The sequence below is a fragment of the Scardinius erythrophthalmus genome (assembly GCF_964197995.2).
Source record: "Scardinius erythrophthalmus genome assembly, chromosome: 20".
In the NCBI taxonomy this organism is placed as follows: domain Eukaryota; kingdom Metazoa; phylum Chordata; class Actinopteri; order Cypriniformes; family Leuciscidae; genus Scardinius; species Scardinius erythrophthalmus.
The window spans coordinates 34,498,340-34,523,339 of NC_138240.1; the positions used below are offsets into that span (position 1 = coordinate 34,498,340).

Genomic DNA, 25,000 nt, shown 5'->3' on the forward strand with positions numbered 1-25,000 from the left:
TCTCATTTGTTAGCACTAGCTCATGAGCTAACAACATTTGTTAGCACTAGCTCATGAGCTAACAACATTTGTTAGCACTAGCTCATGAGCTAACAACATTTGTTAGCACTAGCTCATGAGCTAACAACATTTGTTAGCACTAGCTCATGAGCTAACAACATTTGTTAGCACTAGCTCATGAGCTAACAACGAACGATATATTTTTACAGTCTTTATTAACCTTTGTTAATGTTAGTTTATAAAACGTGATGTTAGTTCACAGTGCATGATGCAACTAATGTGAACAGATACAACTTTTGATTTTAATCATGTATTAGTAAATGTCGAAATTAACATTTAACTCGGATTAATAAATGCTAAGTATTTTTCATTGTTAGTTTGTTAACTAATATAGTTAACCAGTGTTTACAAATTAATCCTTATAAACTGTTACCCTAAACAAAATGTTATTTAATAATAAAAAATACAATGATTATAATTTATATAATATTACTACTACTACTGCTAATTATTATTATTATTATTAATATTATTATTATTATTAGTAGTTGTAGTAGTATAATAAAACAATATAAATCTACTACTACGAATAATAATAATTAAAAACCTAAATCATTATTAAAATAAAATATTTTTTTATTATTTGTAGTAATAGCAGTAGTAAATTACGTTTTAGTATTGATTATATTTATTATAAAGACAATATATATCATCTACAACTGCAAATAATAATACAAATATTTAACATGTAAATTATTAAAACAATTTTTTTTAATTGTTGTAGTAGTAGTTGTAAATTACATTATTTTTATTATTATTATTATTATTATAAAACAATGTAAATCTACTAATACTGCTACTACTACTGCTACTAATAATAATAATAAACAAAACATCAATTATTTTTAGTAAGTAGAGTAGTAATAATTTACATTTTATATACTATAATATTATTATTATTATTATTATTATTAATATTATTATTATTGTTATTATTATTATTATTAAAGAGAACACGTGTGAACACCAGCCAGTGTGAACTTTGTACTGGGATCAGAGCATGGGGAAAAACTAGACTTTATTTGAACTTTATTTGTCCATCCTCGTCATCAAGAGACCGTCGGTTTCAATTTGATCTGCTCCTTTTCTTCTTTTAAGCTTTATCTCAGCAACAGCAAACCAAGATATTAAATGTTTGTCATGTTAAATGACAGTATTTGTCCAAAATTGACCAAATCATGCAGGATTATGTTATAAATGCTTGATTTTCTTGTGTTTCTTCTCAGTTCCTCTACTGTGAGCGCGTCGTGTTTCAGGCCCTGCTCCTCTCAGTCAGACTCTCTGGAAGGGTTTGGTGTAAATACCTGCGAGCTCGTAGTTTGCTCGTAATTGTCTCTGTAATAGGGTGTTGAGGAAATGTAGGTATATCAACTTCTAGACATCTTAATTCCTCCTCCATTGTTCACACCTCATTTTAATAGTGTGACTCAGTCTTGCTTTTCTATACAAAAGGAAATTCCACCTTTACATGACTTCACCCTGCAAGCTGAATTACATGGAAAGTCCTCAAATATTCTCATTTCCAATACGTTATGAACACGTGAGCCGTGATTTTGAGAGACGACGGGAGCTTTTACGAGACATTAGGACGCCTGTGCGTTGACGTAAATGTATTTATTAGCCGTTTACAGTTTATTGCATGGGTATGTCTTTTGTGATTCAACGTCTCGTTTATTTTGATTCCGATGATGAAAAAATACTATTTGTGTTCATAACATTCTCACTATTCAAATCCACCTTGCGACACAATGAATTTCCATTTACTTTAGGCTTCTAATCCCATTCAAAGTCTTCAGTCGGGAATGAAAACAATGGACTTTGTTAGCTTGTTAGTTTAACGTGTCTAGCTAATTTCTCAAAAGTGTCACGCACACAGTCGGCTCCATTAGCAACTGGCGAATTCTCCAAAAAGCCAAATCCGGGTGTGTTTGTCTTCCCCTCTATTACCTTGTCTCAGGGTGAGTTCTGACCCCTGACCCCCTCGGACCCTCGACCTGATCCACCTCATGGCTACGCGGACCCTCTGTGGACTTCATCAAAACCTCACGCAGTCAGTGGGCCTGGATGCTGTTTGCTTTTCTCATTGTGTTGCTAGCTTTCCTGTTTGTTCTGCTCTAAAACAACACGGATGATGGAGCGTGTTTTGAGGAAGGCCCACTGGTGTTGACAGCCAAAAATTTTGCCCTGGGCGTTATGAATAAAGATTATCTTACCCATGAATGAAGAGATCAGCGGGTAACAAAAGGAGTAGCTCATCCAAAAACTGAAAATTCTGTCATCATTTACTCTTTCTTTCTTCAGTGGAAGAAAAACTAGTTTTGAGGGACGCTAATGCTACTCTTGTGTGGACAGGAACCAAGAAGTGTCAACATCCAAAAAGGAAAAGGAAAAAATATTAGAGTGTCTAAACAACTCAAAAGTTTTATTCGTTGTCTTATGAAGCTATATTATAGCTTTTTGTGAGGAACAGATTAAAACTTAAACTAAAATGTGAAATAATAGTCGTACTTTTTAAAATCAAAATCAACGTTTTTTGAACCTGTTGAAGATCAAATTATAAAAAAGTTTTTTGTCGAGTGTCATATTCGATGCATCAGGCTTTTATGGCTCATAAAGTATGAAATGTTGAGAATATGGAACTCAAGGAGGGAAAAAACACCTACATTTTATCCAAACTGAGCAAAAATATGGACTTTGGTGCAAATATTTATATGGCCAAAAAGTAAAATGAAATTCTGATGCTTTTGATTCTCATTCTAAATCAATATCTTTTATAACAGTATAGCTAGTAGGGGTGTAATGATGCATCGTTATTATCGAGATATCGCGATGTAAAAATGTGTATCGTTAAACACAGTCGGTTGTGTCTTAAGCGAGTGTAAACGGTTGAGAAAGAAAAGCGTGTGTATCAGTGTATTGGATCAGTGCATTCGCTCTAAAGTGAGGACAGCCTAATATTCCTGAAGAAAATCACTCACTGACTGAATTAGGGATGCACCGATTGGGAAATTCTGGGCCGATACCGATACCGATGTTTAACATAACAACTTGGCCGATGGCCGATGCCGATGTTTTTTCTTTTTGTTATTTATTCCTTCTTTTGTGCCACTGAAACATACAAGTCTTTCGGCTCTTGATCACACTATCCTAGAATGAGCACAAATTCAATCAGACCAAGCAATTTATGAAACAAAAAAAACCTTTAATGTCACTTTCTGGTTGACAGTTATAACCTTATTTATAAGTTCTTTTTCAGTTGTTATGAGGAGCAATATGAGAGAGAAATTTGGTAATCATTGTCTGACCCAACAAAAAAAACATTATAATATTCATTTTATTTTTCGTGTTCGCATTTATGAGGGAAAAAACACGGGTGAATGTTCATATTAAATTTTAAACGCGCACGCGCTCTTCTGCGAGAGAGAGAGAGAGCCCCGACCGCGCGCGCGCTCTCACTCACTATTCAGAGCGGTCAAGCTTCCCCGTACTTTTTGACAAGCGTCCTTGACAGGGAGGCCAGAGCTTCTTTGCAGCTCAAGTCGGCGGCGGTGTGTACAGTTAACGCTCTATCTGTTGACGGCGCTGAGGGAAAAGCTCCCGCCACTGGAAGAAGCGGTCGCCGCCCATTTGTGTCCTCCTGCGCACCCATCAAAGCTGTGCAGAACGTCTTCAGCACTCGCGGATCGTGCATACTCCGCCGCTTCTTCTGCTACACACCATGGTCGTTCTTTTCTCGAGAAAAGGAGTTTTCTCATAGAAAAATAAATAAATAAATGCGTCATTGTACCCAGCACTTCTGAAAATGCACTTCCGAATGCGTCTCTGTCCCCAGCATATCAAACCAAACTGACGCCCATGTGACATCGGCGAATGTCATTTTTATTTCCCGATGGCCGATGGCAGTTAACGAGGCAAATATCGGCCGTTACCGATGTTCAGCCGATGCATCGGTGCATCCCTAGACTGAATACATTTTGTAACTTTAAGGATTAATCTATATTTATTTATAAAAAGAAACTATGCAGTGTTATTTTACTTTCGATTTAAATTTCTGAACTTTTAAGTTGTATTATTATTTGTGTTATTGCTAATTTGCTTATTGTATTACTGACTGTATTGTCTTTAATGTGTGAAATTTATATTTTAATTAGTTTATTAGTTATTTGTTCTTTAGGCTGCTGATTTTTGAGCTGCAACATAATGCTTTGCAAAAAGACACAGAATAAATATGTTTAATATCGAAATGTTTGACTTAATTTTTTTTTAACCATATTGGAATCGAAACTGGGAATCAATAAGAATCAGAATCAATAAGCAGAATCAGAAATGGGATTGGACTTGCTAAAACTCAAATGATACCCGACTCCAAGTATAACACACTACTTGTCTAAAATGCATAACATTTCAGCTGTCACTCGATATCTGCCAGTAATATGTCTCAGTAAGATGATATTTAAATGCGTAGTTTTATGATCAAAGCAATGCAATGATTGAGAGATGAACAAATAAATCTGCCTCAAACACCTGATGGATCATATTTTATACTTAGATTTTTTGTGATAAAAAAAAAAAATGTCTGGATAATCAAACACAAGTTTCTTCAGTCCACTAAGTGTTCATCGTTTCACAGCAGAAAGACGTGAACCACGAGCTGAAGGTGGATGTTTTTACAATTATAATAAAAGGTCTTTTGCTTGCTAAAAAAAGGGTAGCTAAAAAACGATCAATAAGACGACAGAAGGCATGTTGTTGATTGTGTGCAACAGGTTTTGCAGCGAAGTTTTGATCATGTTGATAATTTAAGGGCATTAGACATGCAGGACATTAGGCTTTATAGGGTTAAATTATTTACTGAAAACATTGCATGGTCCCCATTCACTTTCATTAAATGGGAAAAGAGCAGCTTGGACATTTAGCTAAACGTCTCTTTCTGAGTTCAGTGGGAGACGGACAGACATATGGGTTTAAAAAGAGTAAATTATACTATTGTCCTATTTGTCCACATAGTTTGCCTCTCTGTCATGACTTTATGTGCGTGCCTGCGAGTACACATGTTTTTGCAGCGCTTGAGTCAGTCAGGGAGCTTCCCTGCTGTGTGTGTGTGTGTGTGTGTGTGTGTGTGTGTGTGTGTGTGTGTGTGTGTTTTATGGTGAAGAAGGATGTAGAGCCTGTATTAGTTTGTAAAGCTCAGTCTGAACACACAGGAGGTCTGGACCTGTTTCTATATGCTTCTTCTGCTGAGCCCAACATACATCCAGCCCTCTATAGACAGCTGTGTGTGTGTGTGTGTGTGTGTGTGTGTGTGTGTGTGTGTGTCAGAGGGGCTAAAGAACGAACACAATCCGTGCTCTGTTTTCATAAATTGCGGTATGTTTGAGCAGAAACAAATGTGTTTAATTTAGTCCTGTCTGTTCCTTCCACCATCTCTGTGTCTCTCTCTCTCTCTCTCTCTCTCTCTCTCTCTCTCTAAAATGATGTGTCGTAGCGGTGAAAAGGCCAGTTTAAATGGTAGCAGTGTGTTTTCAGCCTCTCGTAACACAAGCCCTTATTGAGGAGCTCCACGATCAGATTTACACTCGAACAAATATTTATTTTATTTTTTTCAGCCTTAGAAACGTGAGTTTCTTAAAATAATTTTTCAAACTTAAGTCTGCGTAAGCTTAATAAACTTGTATAGTTTGTGTTGTCTACTGAGCAGGCGTGTAGAATGAACCCCGTTAACTTACAGCGCCTCGTCCGGCCACATCTGGACAGAGTTTGTCCGACAGTAAATTAGGCTACAGATTTTATAGCAGAATTGCTCTCTAGTGTTCAGATATACGTAGCCAACGCACGCCAAGTGTGTTTCCCTGTTTTATGTTCTTAACGTTCAGTTTTGCATTTCTGTGACGGATCCGTTTACCTGGATCTGTTGTTGTTTTACATAAATAGCTTTAAATGTTTAACTAACAAAGTTAACTGAGCTAACTTCTCAGAACCATTAAAGCAAACACACTGTATTTTCCTTTGGCCAACTTTCATTTATGAAACTTAAAATATAACTTTCACAAAAATTAGCAAAAAATAAACAATGCATGTGTGCCATGAAGTAAACATTTCATTTGAATATTTAATATTTAATTTAATAAAAAGAAATGACGTAATGTAGGATCGTGTTCGTCTGCATATAATTTAACGTCTTAATTTAGGGTTGTACGATATTGGATTTTTGCCGATATTTCGTTTTGGCCGAGACCGATATACATATCTTTATGGTGTAAACAACTCCATACATGCAAAAGCTCTCTTCCAGCACAAACACACACGTTATTAAATATTCATAATCAACACATTATCTGATCCTCAAGGCATATCGGCATAACGTTTCATATCGAGACGATGCCGATTTATTGGCCGATTCCGATGTTGTCCTGATAATATTGTGCATTCCTAGCTTAAATATATCAGCCTAATTTACTGATTAAATCCGATATGATTATTGCCCGATGCCGATATATTCTTCATAGGTACTGAGAATGCTATTCATACATGTGTTGTGTTATGAATTGCATTCTGATACGTATTGAAATGTAATTTGAGCTGAAAGTGTTTGTATTCACATACATGTTTCAGCCTTTAGAAGTAGACTCTGCCTCATAGCTAGTGTACACACACACACCTCAGCTGACTCGATCAGTCACCCGTTCCTCAAGCTAGAGCCTCCCCAAGAGCTATCGGTATAGTTTAATGGTCTTTATCCATCAGCCTTAAGGGTTAAAAATGTGGCCCTTCTGGTGAGCTTAGCATTCGTGGAAGAATCTGTAACAAGATATGCCAGCAGGTACTGAAACATCTCCGCACACACTGGTAATTGACTTAAACAATATGGCCGCCTGCCCTCAGCGCTGACAGAGCGCCAGCTCTCGCCAGATGCCCCGATTATTTTCTTGTGCTTCTGATTATGCGTACGGTTTCGATTGACCTTGCGTTGTGTTCTTGAATACAATAGCTCAATTATTCCACAGCGCTCGACTCCATCAGCTCTGTCTGTCATTCTGCGAGTGTGGCGTGAATAAAAGACCTTCTATGGCAAATTCATATTCAAACTATGCTGTTATCCTTTTTAAAAAAATAATCTTTACAGTCTCTTCTGATTCACTGCTAGAGGATCGAATCAAAGGTACTTTTTCTCCTTGACACAAGCATGCGATAAGGACACTTTAGTATGAATAATCAAGGGCGCTGAAACAACATATTTAATATGATAACATGAGCATTAATATCAGAATTGGTTATCCAAGTTTGCAACCATTATGATTATGTTAGATATATAACTCATGCAAATCACTACCAGAACTTGCCAGTTTAGTGAATATTCACAATGCATTCATGATGATTTGGCAGGAAGTTTAATGATGTGATATTTTGTGAATGTTGCAATGATTTTAATGCACTTTAATTTGACTGTTATTTTGCTCAAGTAAGAGATGCATCTGGTTTAAACTTTAGTACACTGTTACATTTTATTTGTCCAAGTTGAGAAGAAAAACAGATTATTGGAGTTGCAAGAAAAAAACATTTCAGTCTTTCTACTTCAATATTTACATTTTAGTTTTACAGTGTGACTTAGCTTTTATTTGTGAAATTTACTGACAAATTCTGAGTGGAAATGGTTTCAAAGCCGTGCCATTTTTCACGTTTGCTAAAAAATTAATCGTTTTGTTGAGGATTTAATGCTGTGCAATGATTAATCGCATCTAAAATACAACTTTGTGTTTACATACTATATGTGTGTGCTGTGCATACTGTAAACACGTGCATATAAACATTTTATATATAAATAACACATTTTTCTTAAATATCTACATTTATATATATATTATATAAATTTGCAAATATTTTATATTTATATATACAAAATAATTATTAGGGCTGTACTGTCCTAGTCGATTAGTTGGTCGATACGTTCTGGTTCGACCAAAATTCTGATTGGTCGATTTTCTGCCGCGTTTATTTCATCAGTTTTGCCGCGCTGAGGCGCGCTCATTTCATCAGGTGGAAAGCACTAACTGCTAATGGGGGTGTTTTCAGAGTACCCTTGTTTCACTGTAACAGTCTGTCTTCAAAACACCCCCCTTGTTTTCACCTTTTTTGGATTAGTCCAACCCAAGAGAGAGCGTCGAGCATAGAAGGTTTGATGCTGAATATTATTTATTTAATTGTGAGAGCGTTTAATAGTCAGTCCTCTTCTAACATGTCAACAACAAAGAAATCGACAGTGTGGCAGCATTTTGTTAAAATTGATAACATGAAAAAGGTCGAATGCAAAGTTTGCAAGCAACAGTTTTCCACAGCTTGACGACAAACATGACATATCATCTAAAAGTGGTAACGTTAAGCTCACTTGTCTGCGTTAGCTTGCCCTGTCTGTTTTGAGTAGGCTATGAACATATCAGAATTTGCATATTTCAATGTTTTAGTGTGATAACCTAACTTTTTTATTTTTTATTTGGAGCCTAATGCGCAATTGTGCTGTGCTGTTGGTGTGTTAGTTTTGAGCCTAGGATGCTTTATTTTTCAGTTATGCACTTTATTTCGTTTCTGCTCTTGATCTGGTTTGTTTAATAAATATTATTTTTTTATTAAAGTGGACGTGCCTTTTGTGTTTATTAAGAGTAAAAGCTTTAATTTAATATTAATAGTCTATTCGTGTCTCAGCTGCGACGCTGAGCTCATGTTCAGCCTCGCTCGGTGCGAGGACATGCACGGTGAAATGATAGCGTCTGACAGTTATAACTTATTATAACATATGACAAAAATAATTGTCTAAATTATGTTGCATATTCCTCAACAGTTCTTGTGATGATATCACTAGTTGACAACATAGTACTATTTTCGGAAATCATAAGCTATGATATTGCGCAGGTGCACGTGATGCAGCGCCGTCAGAGCTGACAAACTCGAGTGTCAGACTCATTTCAGTGCAAAATAATTAGGTCAAAAACGATTTAATATACTGCAAATAGCCTACTAGTTGTTTATGTTTATTTATAATTCATTTAGGCGGACAACAAGGCTACCAAGTCCTGCGCAAAGTGCGCATCTAATTAATTTAACGGGTTTTTTTTCTAACGTCATTTTTAGTCGATTTTAGTCGATTTCTAGTCGAAAATTTCAGGACTTCGGTCGACCAAGATTTTCTTTGGTTGAGTACAGCCCTAATAATTATACACCGTACACACACATAGTATGTAAACACAAACTTTTATTTTGGATGCGATTAATCGTTGCACATCACTGGATACTGTAACCTCTTATTTCCATGCTAAAGTGTTCAGATGAATGAATGAAGCATGTTCTCAATGATCGTTGTGTTGCTTCATAGCTATTATAAACACGAGTGGTCTTCAATAGAGTGGGAAATGTGCTCTCCATGCTGTCCCGGCCCCTTTTGATGGACTGCTGGTTACCATAAAAGCCGAATCCATCCATCAGTCCCGGTCAGACCTTGGGATCTCTCAATTGTTCGGGTTAACCCTTTGCCCTGTCTCTATGCTTCCCTTGCACTCATAGAAACTCACACGCATCTCCGTCCGTCCTTCCTTACTAATAGTTCTTTTGTGCACAAGAGCGTGTTAAGAGGCCTGTTATAGGGCCATGTTGCCATGGAAATGTGGCAGGTTGACCTTTGACATGGTTTTTAGTGTTTTCAGGCAGTGAATGGAAGTGCAAGGAGGGCGCGCAGGTCACAATAGACGCCCGATGCGAGCGGCAGAGCTCTTGTCAAAGCCACTTAACTTCACCCGGTCCAAAAGACTCAGGGATACTTCAGACTTCAGCCATTACCCTAGTGCTAGATACATACTTCAGATACGCCTGTGGATGGTGACCTCAAGCCAAACACTTGGAGTCTATAATTGTAAGTTGACTAGCTTTAGCGTTCTGCACGGATCTGATTCATTCATGCATAAAAGGACAGGAAGGAAATGGTAAAAAGTGTGGCGTATGGTGCTCATTATGGGTGTGTGATATTGACAAAAATATATCTCAATTTTTTATTGATAACGATAATTAGACTATTTTGCCGAGTGTGTTTTTGTGCTGGTATCTTGGACTGCCGTGGACAGCTGACTCCTAAAGTTTTTGATTATATTTTAAGTTTTTGATATTTAATGCAGCTCAGAGGCGACATGAATGCATTTAAACCTGCAGTTACAAATGCATGAATAATGTTTTGATGTTTTAAACATAAAACGTTGAATATTGATATTTGAAATGATTTTAAAAATAAAAAGCTGCTTTAAAAATTAAATAAAAGTTTAAGGACGTTCAAAAAGTTGATTCGTTCAGTAACGAAACACCGCTGTGTGTTGTTGCTCAGAGACACAAAACAGTGCTGTGTAATTTAAAATATGGACAACATTTTTTGATATTCCTTTCATACGGTTTAAATAAACTGTGTTAATATTGCTATTGTTATTACTTTGAGAGGTAGCCTACATTCTACAGTTCAATAGTAATATACAAATATTATAAGAATATAAAAATATTATAAAATATTGTAAAATAAAAATAAAAGTTTGGTTTAAATTGAAGATATTGTAACAATACAATATCTTTAATTTAAACCAAACTTTTATTTTGACGGCTTGAGTTTCTGTGTCAAGTCAAGTATATTTGTATAGCGCTTTTCACAATACAGATTGTATCAAAGCAGCTTCACAGTATTAAATTAAAATAATACAACAAGGTTTGTTTCTAGTGGAATTTATTGATTGATAAAATCAAATTAAATATCCCCAAAATATCCCCAACTGAGCAAGCCAAAGGCAACAGTGGCAAGGAACCGAAAAACTCCATCAAGTGACCTAATGGTGTCCTAAAACTCCATCAAGTGACCTAATGGAGAAAAAAAACCTTGGGAGAACCCAGGCTTCTGTCTGTATGAAATGAAATGGTGAAATGCTTGTGAAGTGACTCTCAGAATAGCTCTGGAGCTGAAGTTCATGCGTTCATGTGCGACTGCAAACGCTGAAAACTTTACGTGTGTGTAGTTGACCAAACTGAGAAACGTAGAACATGTAGACTTCAGATATCAGTAACAGTCTTCTTTATTATTCAGACAGTAGTCCATATTAGGGCTGGGTATTGACACAAATTTCACAATTCGATTTCGATTCACAAGCTTGCGATTCGATTAGATTTCAATTCGATTCTATTTGATATCGAATTGATTATTTTGGATATATATAAGGTCCAGTACATGGCAAATTTTGCTCAACTAATGCTGTAAACTATACGTGGGAGTCAGTTGGTGCTACATTACTATTATATTGAATGTTAAAATTAACTTATTTATATACAAATGTCCCTACTTTTGATTTATTCGTCTATTATTTAGCCAAATTCTGTGACATCCCGTGATATACAGTAAAAATCATATGGTTCTACAGGCCCAGAAAGTGCCATATGAAAACCGTTCTGACAATCAGTCGGACCGAGTAGAAAAGTGTCCTTAGACAGTGTTATGGTGTGGAAAGTGCACATAAATAGCCTGATTGAAATGTTTCGTCTAGCCACGCTGGTAAACAACTCACACGGCCAAAACAAGCACACCTGCATGCTGAGCGGACTCACTAATGTGGCAGAGTTTACCTGCGGGATCCAGGGAGAACGCTCTGGGATGTGGATCTATCGGCATCCCGACAGGTAAACTTATCATTAAGCCTGTACCTGGCGTGCCAGCAAGTGCTCGTTTAACACTCATCTCTGTTTACCCAAATCGCTATCATTGCTCAAGATTAATCTCTGAAGTTTGGTCGCATTCCTCAAAATCTGACAAGCATTGTGTGCCGCTTCAGTGCCGCCTAGTTTCACTGATAGTTAATCTCTCCTTCCAATTAGCATGATTGTATCTTGTTTGCTTAAGAATGATTACATAATCGTTTAATTACCCACAACACACTTAAACAAAGGAGCCCGGTTTGAAACAGGCGCCGATTGTGTGGTCAGGTTGGACTAACAGTAGGTGTAAATGACTCGCATTAAGCTGATGGCATGTCCTGACAATAGACCTTCGTGTGGGGCGGGAGTGTGTGTGTGTGTGTGTGTGTGTGTGTGTGTGTGTGTGTGTGTGTGTGTGTGTGTGTGTGTCAGATTGAGAGATGTGATTAACACTTTAACACACCGGCCACAGGGAGGCCCATTGGGTTCATCAGGGGTCCTGAATAAGTACGGGCCACACGCTGGGTTCAACTGTGCTGATGAGTAGGATCACTTTCTGTGCAGAATACAATGATGCTTATTTTTAAGGTCTAATAATATAATTATACCATTAAACGGTGGTTGCTTGGCATTATTACGTGGTTCTCTAGAATATTTGATTTTGATAAACATCTATTTCCACTAGGTTTGGGGTCTCTACTGCTCACTAGGGCGGTATTTATTTAATAAAAAATACAGTAAATATTATTTTAATCTAAAGTAACTTTTCTATGTGAATATATTGTAAAATGTAATTTATTCCTGTGATCAAAGCTGAATTTTCAGCATCATTACTCCAGTCTTCAGTGTCACATGATCCTTCAGAAATCACTCTAATATGAGGATTTGATGCTCAAGAAACATTTCTGATTAATATCAGTGTTGAAAATAGTTTTCTGTTTAAGTCTTTGATATATATAGAGTTCTAAAGAACAGCATATTTGAAATAGAAACGTTTTGTAACGTTAAAAAAGTCTTGACTGCCACTTTAGATCAATTGAATGAATCCTTGATGAATGAAAAAATATTAATTCCTTTAAACTGCCTGCCAGACTTTTGAATGATAGTGAATCTGCTTATGGTTTGACATCACTAAAATGTTATGCTAATGCTGGTTACAAAACACTGTAAAACCAGCTAAATGTTTTCTCTCATATTTGAAATCTTTATTTTTCTCTTTTTAAAGTCATTTTTATGGAAAGCACTTTGCATTGCCATTGTGTATTAAAGTGTGCTATTTAAATAAACTTACCAGCCACTATTGTCTCATATTATAAAAATTAAAAGAAGCTAAAATTATTGGTAACACTTTACAATAAGGCTCATTAGTTAACATTGGTTAACATGAACTAAGAATGAAGAATACTTCTACAGCATTTATTAATCTTAGTTAATATTAATTTCAACATTTACTGATACATTATTAAAATCAAAGGTTGTATTTGTTAACATTAGTTAATGCACTGTGAACTAACATGACAGTCTCAGACTCCATGCATTTAGACTGAAGTTTTTAGCCTAAAAACTTTCCGAAGCGAGCGGATTTGGAGATTTTTGTTGGTCGTTGAGTTTAGATGTACAAACAAAACACTGTACAAACAGCTAAATGGTTTCTCTCCTATTTTTAGTCATTTTTAGTCATATTTATGTAAAGCACTTTGCATTGCAAATCGTTGTGTATGAAATTGTGCTGTTTAGCCACAACATTTAAAGATGTTTTCTCTTATATTTGAAATCTTTATTTTTCTCTTATGTACCTTTAAAGTCATTTTTATGTAAAAATACATTTACATTTAGTCCAAAGCGACTTTACAATTTAGGACTAAATTAAGCGAGTCATCGTGAAGGGGCAAAAACAACACAAGAAGTGCTCAAAACACGAAGTTCAGGAGTAGCATAAAACTTTGCATTGCCATCGTGTATAAAAGTGTGCTATTTAAATAATCCGACCTAGCCACTATTGTCATATAGTATAAAAATGTGTGCATTAAGAAGCTAAAATTACTAAAGGGTGATGATAAAACAGACTCCATGCATTTAGACTGAACTTTTTAGCCTAAAAACTTTCGGCACAGATCTCTCTGGAGCGAGTGAAAGCGTGTCATCCCCTCATTACCTCGACAGCGGCGCTGTGAGTTTGTCAGGCCGGGTCTATTTGGGTGCCGTTGGCAGACGATCCGCTTTCCCTCAGTAACAAACGTCCCTCACATCTGCCTCCCAGCATCCCTGGCAGCGCTGCCTCGTCTCCCGAGCTGACAAAGAAAGTCCATGAGAGAGCCCAACAATTGGACCCTGGCGCTGGCACCTCGCGGGCCCTGGAGCACATGCCGTATTCTCTCTGTTCCCCGAACCAAAGGGCCCGTGTTGGCTTTTCTCTGGGACGTTCTCCACCACCTTTTGTGGCATCTGTGTTCTCATTAGGAGAGCGCTCGACTGATGTTCGGCGAGAGCTTCGAGAGGAGAGAAGTGGATCAGATAGCTGGAGGATGATGGTTTATTACGAGAGGCCTAGTTTTGAAGCTGAGAGACTCGATGTGGGATGAGGAACCGGGGAGACGCTACAGCTACAGCTTTAGGCACAGTGTACAGTCTCTTTAACCCTTATGCATCAATTAAGAAAAGTTGCACATGGGTTCAAAGTGGACAAAAATGTCATAAAAATGTGAAAGAGCACAGACTTAAGTTTGGTCTCATTTTTAAAGAAGACCCGTGGCAGATTATTGCTGAAGTAAAAAAAAAAAAAAAGTTATATAGGTTTAAGTTTATGAAAATTATTTATGAACATTATTTTATATGAAATATATATATTTTATGAAACAAGTTGAACTCTAAAATGGCTTGAAAATCAAAGCCATAAATCTATATAAGTTGTTCCAAATTTGAGTTTGACAATCTCAAAAAATCTGTGTAGAAACTGAACGCAATGTCAGCGAAAGCTTTTTACATTTGTAGTAATGATGATGATAAATAATAACAGTTGTAAATACATTAGATTTTTTATAGTAGATTTTAAAACACAGGCTCTCTTTACAGAGCCATAATATAATACAACATAATCTATAATATGGTTTATTATAATATAAAAAAGTATTATCACTATACATTTTTTCGCCTTGTGATAGTTTATGTAACGTATATTCAGTAAATAATTACATTTGTGATGATGATAAATAATAACCGTAGTAAATAGATTTGTTTTTATATATTAGAGTAGATAAACACATGCTTGCTTTATAGAGCCGTAATATAATGTTATATTATGTTGTATTACTATATTATATTACATTATAATATAACATATGGAATATAGTTTATTATATATTTATTTATTTATTTAATTATTTAATAACTATAGTAAATATATTTGATTTTATGTTTTTATATTTTAAACTCAAGTTTGCTTTACAGAGCCTAAAAATAAAATATAATATAATACATGTTGTAATTTAATATAAAAAACTTAATCACTACAAACAATTCCTAGACCATGTAATATAGTTTGTGTAACAGATAATTAGTCAATTACATTTGTGATAATGATGATAATAATAATTTCAGTAGTAAATTCAATTGTTTTTATGTATTATATTGTAAAATTCAAGCTTGCTTTACAGAGCCAAGATATAATATAATGTAAAATAATGCAAAAAATGTATAATTATAATCATAATTAACAGTTTTTCTGCCTTGTAATATAGTTTGTGTAACTGTGTATAAATGCATCCGATTTTAAAGCCAAAACTTTTATAATGTTTAAGTTGTGTAATAGAATCAGTGCCTGTTGTATGTGGCTATTGTATATTGCTACAAGGTATTTGATAACGTGTTACGATCATGTTTAAATTCTCTCAACGCATTGTTTGCGACGCTCCTCCTTCGCTCTCGATTTCATGCCAGGTCTGTCTTGTTTTAAGGGCACCTGCATCACATTAGCACAGCGCCTGAAGTGGACTGTAAAAGGTAATTGGCAAATTGAGTTTATGTGTGTGTTTCCAGTCCCATGTCATTGTAAACACTCACTACAGGATTGCAGCGCAGAAACGCTCCACTTTCTCAGTCCGCCCAGAGCAGTTTTCCGCTTGTAAGCAGCCTTGTGTTTCGGAGCGGAGTTCTGCTGACCAGCACCAGAGGTTTTCCCTTCTCTCTCGCTGCGAGCCAGCTCGAGGACAGGTTTAGTGGGCCAGGGTCTGACCACAGCGGCACCAGTGTTTAGATAGAGCTGAAGTGCTAAACGTACAGGATGCCAGCGTGCAACAGAGACAGGAATTGTGTTTTTCGGGCTGAGCTGTTGAAAAATGTCTAAAAAGCCCCAAAAAAAGGGAGAAAATAAATAATTTTAGTTGAAGATGGGAGTGAACTTTGGTGAAGGCTTTGCTCATCTTGTCTGGACACATTCCTAGTAGGGCTGGGACGATACACCTATCTCCCGATTCGATACTATCACGATACTTGGGTGCCGATACGATATATATTGCGATTTTCTTTTCTTTTTTTTATAAGAAATGTGATTCTACAAGTGTTGTGATTCGATATTGCAAAAAAAATTTTACACTAGACCATCAGGAAAAGCTAAATCATACTCTTATACAGACTGAACATGATGTATAAGATGAGTCATATTTACAAAAGCAAATCATCACATCTCTCTGAGTTTTATTCAGAAGCTTCATACAGCACTACACACTCCTGAATAAATGATTCAATAACAAATAATTTTTTAACAGTCACTTGGTGCCACCTACTGGCGTAACAATGTAAATGAGCTATTTTAAGTGCCAAGTTTCTATCAAAAGCTGATTTTGATCGCTACTGTGGACATCAATGTTCATATTTGAACTTTAAACTTTTATCCAAGTACTTCTATGATCATTTTAACTATTGCATCACAGAAATAATGATGCTATGAGGTTGAAAAGACTGTGAAGCTGTTTCATGACGACTCTCCTGCGATATTATTTTATCAAAGGTTTAATAGACAGACGAATCGGAAGATCACGTGTGTGTTTCTGTATATGTCTATGAGTAGTGCAAGGGCTTTTCAGTGCTTTCAGTCTCACGTCTCTTCCTTCATAGGGATATTACGTCACTAAACACTCATAGATAACGACACATTTCATCCTCTGTTGGAACGAAAGTGGCTAACTTCTGTCAAACTTGTCCTCGTCTATAAGCAAGGACAAAAATAAAGCAATTTAATTTGAATAATATCGATTCTGGAGTAAATCCCATCCCACTCCCAGAAGAACAGGTTCTATATGGAACCTTCAAAAGTTCCGTCCGGCGCTTCATATACAGAACCTTCCGGGAGTTCCATCATGGAATCATTTAATGAATTTCATTTTAATTATTTTTTTTAATTTTAATTAAATTGTATGAATAAAGCAGCTTGTAAATGTAAATGCTTGTAAACATTATCACTAGAATAAATGGAAATAATCTGTTTAACGTGAAAGTATTAGGCTGTGCAATCATTGAAGACATTTCTCCACATATAATAGAACCTTTTTGGCATAAAGCGTTCTTTAAAATTGAGTCAAGAACCCTAGAGTTCTACATTGAACACTGCTGAACCTTTTTTCTAGTAGTTCACAAAAACTGAAACTATCAATTCTATTCAGTTCAATTTACATTTATTTGCATGGCGCTTTTCACAATACATATATAGTTTCAGTTTAGCGTGATCTGTTATCAGAGGTCTTAAAGTAATGTCCATATGTCCGAAATGTACAGTTCTGAGATAATACAGATCATGCAGTTAGCTGACATCATGTATTCATTTAGCCAGGAACAATGAGCTCATTTAAGCAATTATTATAAGTTGTGAACATAATGATTGCAAATTTGGCTCATTCACACATGGCCTGATATTACCAAAATTCAATAGAAAATGACCATATTAACATCGTTAATACATGTCCCTGTTCTATTGTGTGGGATTCAACCTGTTAAAATAAAGTTGTTCTCTTTACTGTCGTAATCTTTAATCCAAATATATATTGATTTCCATCTCTGAAACATTATATAAAAAAATTATAATAAAAAAAATGACTCAGTGTTTAAGAAATATATATATAAAAAAAAAGACCAGATGTTAAAAATATTTATTTATTCATTTGTTTGTAAAACATATTTAAAACATATCTTACGTTTTAAAAATGACCAAATTTTACGTGTTAAATATTGATTGATTGGTCAACTGATTGAAAATGTCACTATGGAAATCTCTAAATCTTTCAAGTTTTTTTTTTTTCTTCACAAAACATATGTTTTTAGTTTTAAGAATGTAGCATTTTATGTCAAATCAATGCAAAATGTTGTTTAAAGCACTGGTAATGATCAGAGACAGATCTAGGGAGCTTTACTGGACCGAGGCATCTCTACTGGAAGCCTCTGTAATGTTCGCAATACTTTTTATGACTTAATATGTAGATCTGTGTGTGTTTATATCTTGGCCTGGACTCCTGTAGTGGGATAATACTTGGCCAACTAAAGAGAGTAATAATGGTGGCCTTCTGTTTCTCTTTAGCCCAGGATTCAGTGTAGGGATGTGTGTGTGTGTGTGTGTGTGGCAGGGGATAGTAGGGGAGAAGACTGATGCCGACCCCAAGAGTTTCCTCTGTTGTGGATGGGAACGAGGGGCCCGATCGCCCCCCCGACTCACCCAGCTGTCAGGAAACAATACCCTTGGCCTGCTCAGACAAAACCCATTCCTGAAAATGTTTTTTTCCCCTTTCTCTGTCGCTCCCGCTACCTCCCCTCTTCCTTTTGTGTCTATAATGTCTTTTCCATTTTTAACCATAGCCGTGTAAACTTCCTTCCTATGATCGCTCCGATTGAAAGCAAGGTCGAAGATGTAAAAGTGGAGCGGACCTCACATTAACTCATTAGCGGCGCGGATGAGGATTCAGATTTTCCGGCTGGATTTGAGCCAGTATATTGAATCCAATGATCACATTTCCTTCATATTAACATGCTGCGCGTGTTTATCAGAGCCGGTGGACGGGAGAGTTCATCTTGACCAAGTCAGATGCTGATTGCACAAACAATGTGGATAATTAGCCAATAAGCATTAAGAAAACACAATTGGTTTGATTTTTTTCATCCAATCAGTGTGCAGCGAGCTGTTCTTGATAACGCCAGTGTGTTTTTTTTTGTGTGTGTGTGTGTGTGTGTGTGTGTGTGTGTGTGTGTGTGTGTGTGTGTGTGTGTGTGTGTGTGTGTGTGTGTGTGTGTGTTTTGCATATAACCACGCATAATGCAATACATTTTTTTTTTTACAGCTTTTACTGCAATAGGACATTTTGTCATGAAATTGCTAAAATTGTCATAAAATTTTAATTTTTTCATTAGGGTTGAAAGATATATCACACCATTTTCGATATTTACCAAATATAAATATGCATATTTCATTTTTTCAATTATAAAGTGAATCCTAGATAAAATTGTTGCATTTAAAACTATACATTTTTTAAATTTATTATTTATTTATTTTTAATATTAGCCATTTATCAGTTATGATATTTATCAGAAAATATTTTTTGATATTAATTTAATAATAAAGCCAGATTTAATAATTTGATAATTTATTAATTTAGATTTATTAATTTAAAAATGTATTAAAGTAAAAAAAAACTTTTATAGTGTACACTGTAAAAAAAAAAAAAAGAAAAGAAAAAGTTTTCAAAGACTATTAAGTTAATTTTACACAAGAATACTATTTTAGTCTTTCTAATTCAAAGTTGTATGTGTCACATGCCATTTCACTGTAATTATTTGTGAAATTTACCAGCAATTTCTCAGTGAATGTTGTTTCAAAGTAAGTCCTACACATTTTTCTCCCAGTGTACCTTCAGCAGCAGGAGCGCGTGTTAAGAAAGCAAACAGGATCTGCTTTTATTTCCTGCTGACTTTTACACTAGTATGAGAATATTAGCTCTTACTAAATGTGTTTTAATAAATGATAAATTCTTGAGCAGCCTAAAGAAGTCTGTGCACATGAAAATCTGCAGTATCCGGCAGTTAAAACTGATATATAAACCAGATGTCTGAGCCGAGCTCCACGGAGACTTCAGCTATGACCATAAGACCAAATGGAGCAAAACAAGAAGATCTGAACACAACCTCTGCATTCATTACAAACCGCATTGTGCATTAGTGATTATCAGTGCACCTGTTTGGCCCACGGTGGAATACACACACACACACACACACACATACACACACACACACACACACGAAGAGCTCGGGATGGTGTTTGCGCTCGTCCTGATAGTGGAAGTGATACAGGCAGAGGTCAAAAGTGCAGGGATATTCACTTGAGCATTATATATGTGGCTGTGTTTTTACCACGGTCCAGCTTTCCCACCTCTCTCCATGGGATTTCCTCTCAGCTGTCCCCTACACACACAAACACACACACACACACACACACACACTCTCGATAGACTCCCACAGCTGGGCTCAGGGAGGAACACATTCTCCGACAAACACAGATTTCACACTCTCACTGTCTCTCCGTTTTACACACACACACACACACACACACACACACACACACACACACACACACACACACACACACACACACACACACACACACACGTACAAGATACAGACACAGGTGTCTGCCAGAAGAATTGCTCTCCACTGACCGTTCAACTTATTTATGACCCTCTGAGAGGCAGATCTCATGCTGGAAGATTCTGTTAAGTCTCTTTTCACATTGACATTTGTTTCACTCATTCAATCACAGTTAGTCATCAGAAAAAACCTGTCTAGACACACACACACATACACACACATACACACACAGACTGCTCTGTTTTAGAAGGTGCTTTTGTCAACAGGTCTGACAAAACGTGTTGGTTAACTTTGCCACCCACTGAGGTGAAGTTTGTGCACCTGTTTGTGCCTGAACTTTTCCATTGAGCTTTAAAGTAGGGAAGTCAAAATGGACAATTCTTTTATGGAATATTGCAGGATTTATTATAAATGATTTTTCTGTGCACATTAATATTGTTTTAAATTAATGTTTCTGGTAATCTTGACTCAGAATAAGTTCCTCTTGCAGCTTCTCTTCTCTGATGACGAGGGCAGGGCAATAACCTGTCAGTCACATGAGATCAGCCAATAGCAAACCACAATCAATTCCCCACAGACAAAATCAAGCCCCGCCCACATTTGTTCTTGTTCCACATTTGGGCTTGTTCTTGTTTCACTCGGATAAACGGCACAATAGGAAAGAAAAGTCTAGAGCAACTTCCATTTCATGCCGACTTTAAAAGAAAGATGTGAATTAAAACACAGTATTGCTGTCTGATCTGACTTTTTGTTTTTGTTTTTCACAGTATTTGCATATGAAATGGCCTCTTCTGGATGTTCCAGGCACAGCAGCACTCAAAGACTCACGATCACCTACTCCAGGACACTTAGTGAGTATCACACACACACACGCACACACAGCGGCCAAAGAAAGTATTCAGACACTTCAGCATGTTATTGCATCAGATGGAAAAATCTAAAACTAACAGGCATTTATTGTACAGACAGAATTTCACAAAAACTTTGGTTGGTTTTGAATAATGCAACAAATATGATATACTGTTTGAAAATAAGACACTCAATTCAGCACTTTCTGGTTGTCAAACTTAGTGATAGTTCACCCTAAGATGAAAATTGTCATTATTTAATTCACCTTCATGTCGTTCCAAACCAAAGTCTTTCATTCATCTATCTTTGAAACACAAATGAAGATGTTTTTAATAGGGCTGGGGGACATTTTTTTAATCGATTTTCATTTTTACGATACAATATCGATTCTTAAATCTCAAGAATCGATTAGTCATCCTCTTCTCTGTTGATGAATGAATGGATCCCATCCAATAAATCGCAGTAATCTTTGTGCTTTGTTACTATTGATATGAAACAAAGTCTCAGATTTCAAATTACGTCCATTTTCTTATGAAATTCAAAAGCATAAATAGCGTTTTGGCGCTGTGGCATGAGATCGCTCTGGCTCAGCTCAAGAGAAGCACATGATCTTCTCTTCCGCCTTAATAACACCAGTTACAGCGCGAAATAAACATGAATGAGCATCTGAAAGTGTGTTAGAAGATAGAGGACAACTTATTGAAATCCGTATCGTCACATGGAATCGCTCAATCAGTGTTTCAACCGTGGAAAGACGTCAGTAAAACAGCTTGTAAACAATGTCATGTAACGTCACATTTACCTCAGAAAAACCATATCCAGTGACCATAAACTCGTTATTCAGCTGGAAAGATTAACTCTAGAGAGGAGCATGCTGCTAAATATATGCACCATAATACATATTCATTATAATTTTTAATGTTCTTCAATATTTAATGCATGTTTGAATAAATCTGGCAAGTTTTTATGACAGCCACCATTTAAATGTATATATTTCATATAACTTTATTATTATAAAAATAAATAAGTGTAATTTAAGTGTTTGTATACAAATCATTTTTACCTTCAATATTATAGTAGGCTAATGAAGCCTATCGGCTACAACTGACTCCCATAGTTACAGCATTAGTGAAGAGATTTGTTTTCCTTGAGAAAATTTCCCATGTACTGTACCTGATATCCAAAATAATAAATATTGTAGCGATTCGGAATCGAATTGTGAAATTTGTGTCAATACCCAGCCCAAGTTTTTAATATTCTCTCTTCATTGTGTACATCTAATGAAACTCCAAGCAGCCCAAATTTTAAAGCTTCAAAAAGTTCATAAAGGCACGTGTGAAGTAATCCAAATAAACTGAGCGTTTTATTCTGATGAGACACGATCACTTTATATGATGAACAGATTTAATTTAGGCTTTTCATATGTAAACATTGATTAGTGTACGTAGAGTACAAGCACAAAAATTGTGCATTGATCAGTGTTTGTATTAATAAATTAAAGCCTAAATTAAATGGGTTCAAATAAAGATTTCAGAATGAACACTAAATACATATGGATTAGTTCATCTACTTTTTCAAGCTTTAAAGTTTTGGTTGCATGGACTGTCAATGAAGGGGCATAAATAATTAAGGACTATAAAACATATCTTCTGAAGATGAATAAATGTCTTGTGTTGTAATGACATTTAAGGTGAGTAATTTCACCCAAACAATCCCTTTAAAGTCAGCATGAAATCCTGTTGGCGAATGATTCATCCGTGCGAGTTTTAATCTTTAATCAAACTTAATCTTCCTGTGATGAGCCTCACTTCTCTTAGTTGACGAATACGAGGCCGCGCTGCAATTAAGCCAATCGCATTCAGATGTTCTTTCTGTACCGAATCTCTGAGATTGAGTTTATAATCTGTGTTGTCAGGTGATCTTCATTGACACGTGTAAAGGCCAGCCGAGCGTGTATTGATTGGTGTTGTTGATGCGGGTGGCCATGCGAAACGATTGATAGCGCTGTTATTTGGCACGAAGAGGACATATTAAAAAGCCCATTGCTTCCAACCTACGATGTATTTGAAAACTAAAACTGATCACTTCAAGTCAAGTTTTAAATCAAGTCTTAAAATCAAGTTTTGGTTGCCTGCAGGTTCATTACTGGTAATGAAAGCTATATTTCCAGAATGTGTGGCACATCTATGCCACTCCTTGGTGTGTAATGATGGCTGTCGGATAAGAACGAGCTTCCCTGTTGGCCAGATCTGTGTCTGAATCCAGTCCGGCTGGTTGGAGGTCGAGAGGGTTTGCATGATGGTGTGTGTGTCCTCAGCTGATGTGTGTGTGTGTGGTGTGATTCACCTCTGCAAAGCTGATGAGAGGCGATAAATTTAACCAGAGCGTGTGTGTGTGTGTGTGTGTGTGTGTGTGTGTGTGTGTGTGTGTGTGTGTGTGTGTATACACTACCAGTCAATGTTGAAAACAGTTATTTACATTTTTATTTCCGGATTCTTTGATGAATAGAAAGTTCAAAAGAACAGCATTTATCTGAAACTGAAAGCTTTTGTAACATTAAACACTATAGCGTTCAAAAGTTTTGGGTCTGTAAGAATTTTTATTATTTATTATTTTTTTGGGGGGTAAAGAAATAATAGAAATCAATACTTTTATTCAACAAGGATGAATTAAATTGATCAAAAGTGACAGTAAAGACATTTATAATGTTACAAAAGATTTTAATTCAAATTAATGATTTTCTTTTGATCTTTTTTTATACATCAAAGAATCCTGAATTTTTTTTTTTACAATCGTACAAAAAAATTTAACTGTTTTCAACATTGATAATAATAATGAATGTTTCTTGATCATCAAATCATCATATTAGAGTGATTTATGAAGGATCATGTGACGCTGAAGACTGGAGTAATGATGCTGGAAATGCAGCTTTGATCACAGGAATAAATTACATTTTAAAATATATTAAAATAGAAAAGTTACTTTAGATTGTCATAATATTTAACACTTTTTTTTTTAACACAATCAAGACTGGTGGTGTATATCAGGATGAAACATTGCAAACACACAACACGAGGAACCTCAGATTGACCCGAACTAAACCGGTTTAAGTGGAGAGTGGGCGGAAGAGTTTGCACAATCATGCGTTTTTCAAGTATGACTTGTGTGTCCAAATACTTTTTGGGGCCACCATACATCAAAAATATGTAAATCAAAGTCTCATGACATTTGAAACAATTTGATTATCCCTCCAATCTGATGATAAATCTGTTCAAATTGCATGACAAAATAATGAAACTGATTAAAGCGTTATTTCCAGGGAACAGTTCGGCTACTTAGCATCTATTAGTGGTTTTTAATGAGGGATTTGTTGCTTTCACTCTGAAATCTCCCTCTGACAGGGGGACATAATAAATTATGACATAATAAATACAGAAGGATGACGGATGAATGTCATCATTGACTCTTTGGCAGCCAGAGGGCATTTTGTGTGTGTGTGTGCGTTTCAGACTCGCTTTGTCCCAGTAACCCCTGAACTCTCTCTAACCTCTGAAGCACCATGGGATTGTTCTTAAAAACACAGCATGCCTTGTCTCTCCACCCAGTCGGGCCATTATGCCTTTATTGTATTTACTTAATATAACGTTATAAAATGCATGCACTCGCATTAGGGAATCAGCAGAAAATGCAACGTAATGGCAATCAAATTAGCTGTGGTTGAACAGCCAGTCTTGAGGGTTTGATGAGAACGCAGTCTTCCTTCCTTCCT

The 25,000-nt window shown here is 36.0% G+C and overlaps 1 protein-coding gene across 2 annotated transcripts in view; it reads left to right on the forward strand.

The window, feature by feature from the left end:
* tcf7l1b (transcription factor 7 like 1b) overlaps positions 1 to 25,000 on the forward strand; it is a 76,199-nt gene that overhangs the window by 24,332 nt on the left and 26,867 nt on the right. For both annotated transcript variants that reach the window (XM_081349501.1, XM_081349500.1), the window contains one exon: positions 21,150 to 21,233. In XM_081349501.1, the coding sequence (XP_081205627.1) occupies positions 21,150 to 21,233 (84 nt within the window). The remainder of the gene's footprint in view (positions 1 to 21,149; positions 21,234 to 25,000) is intronic.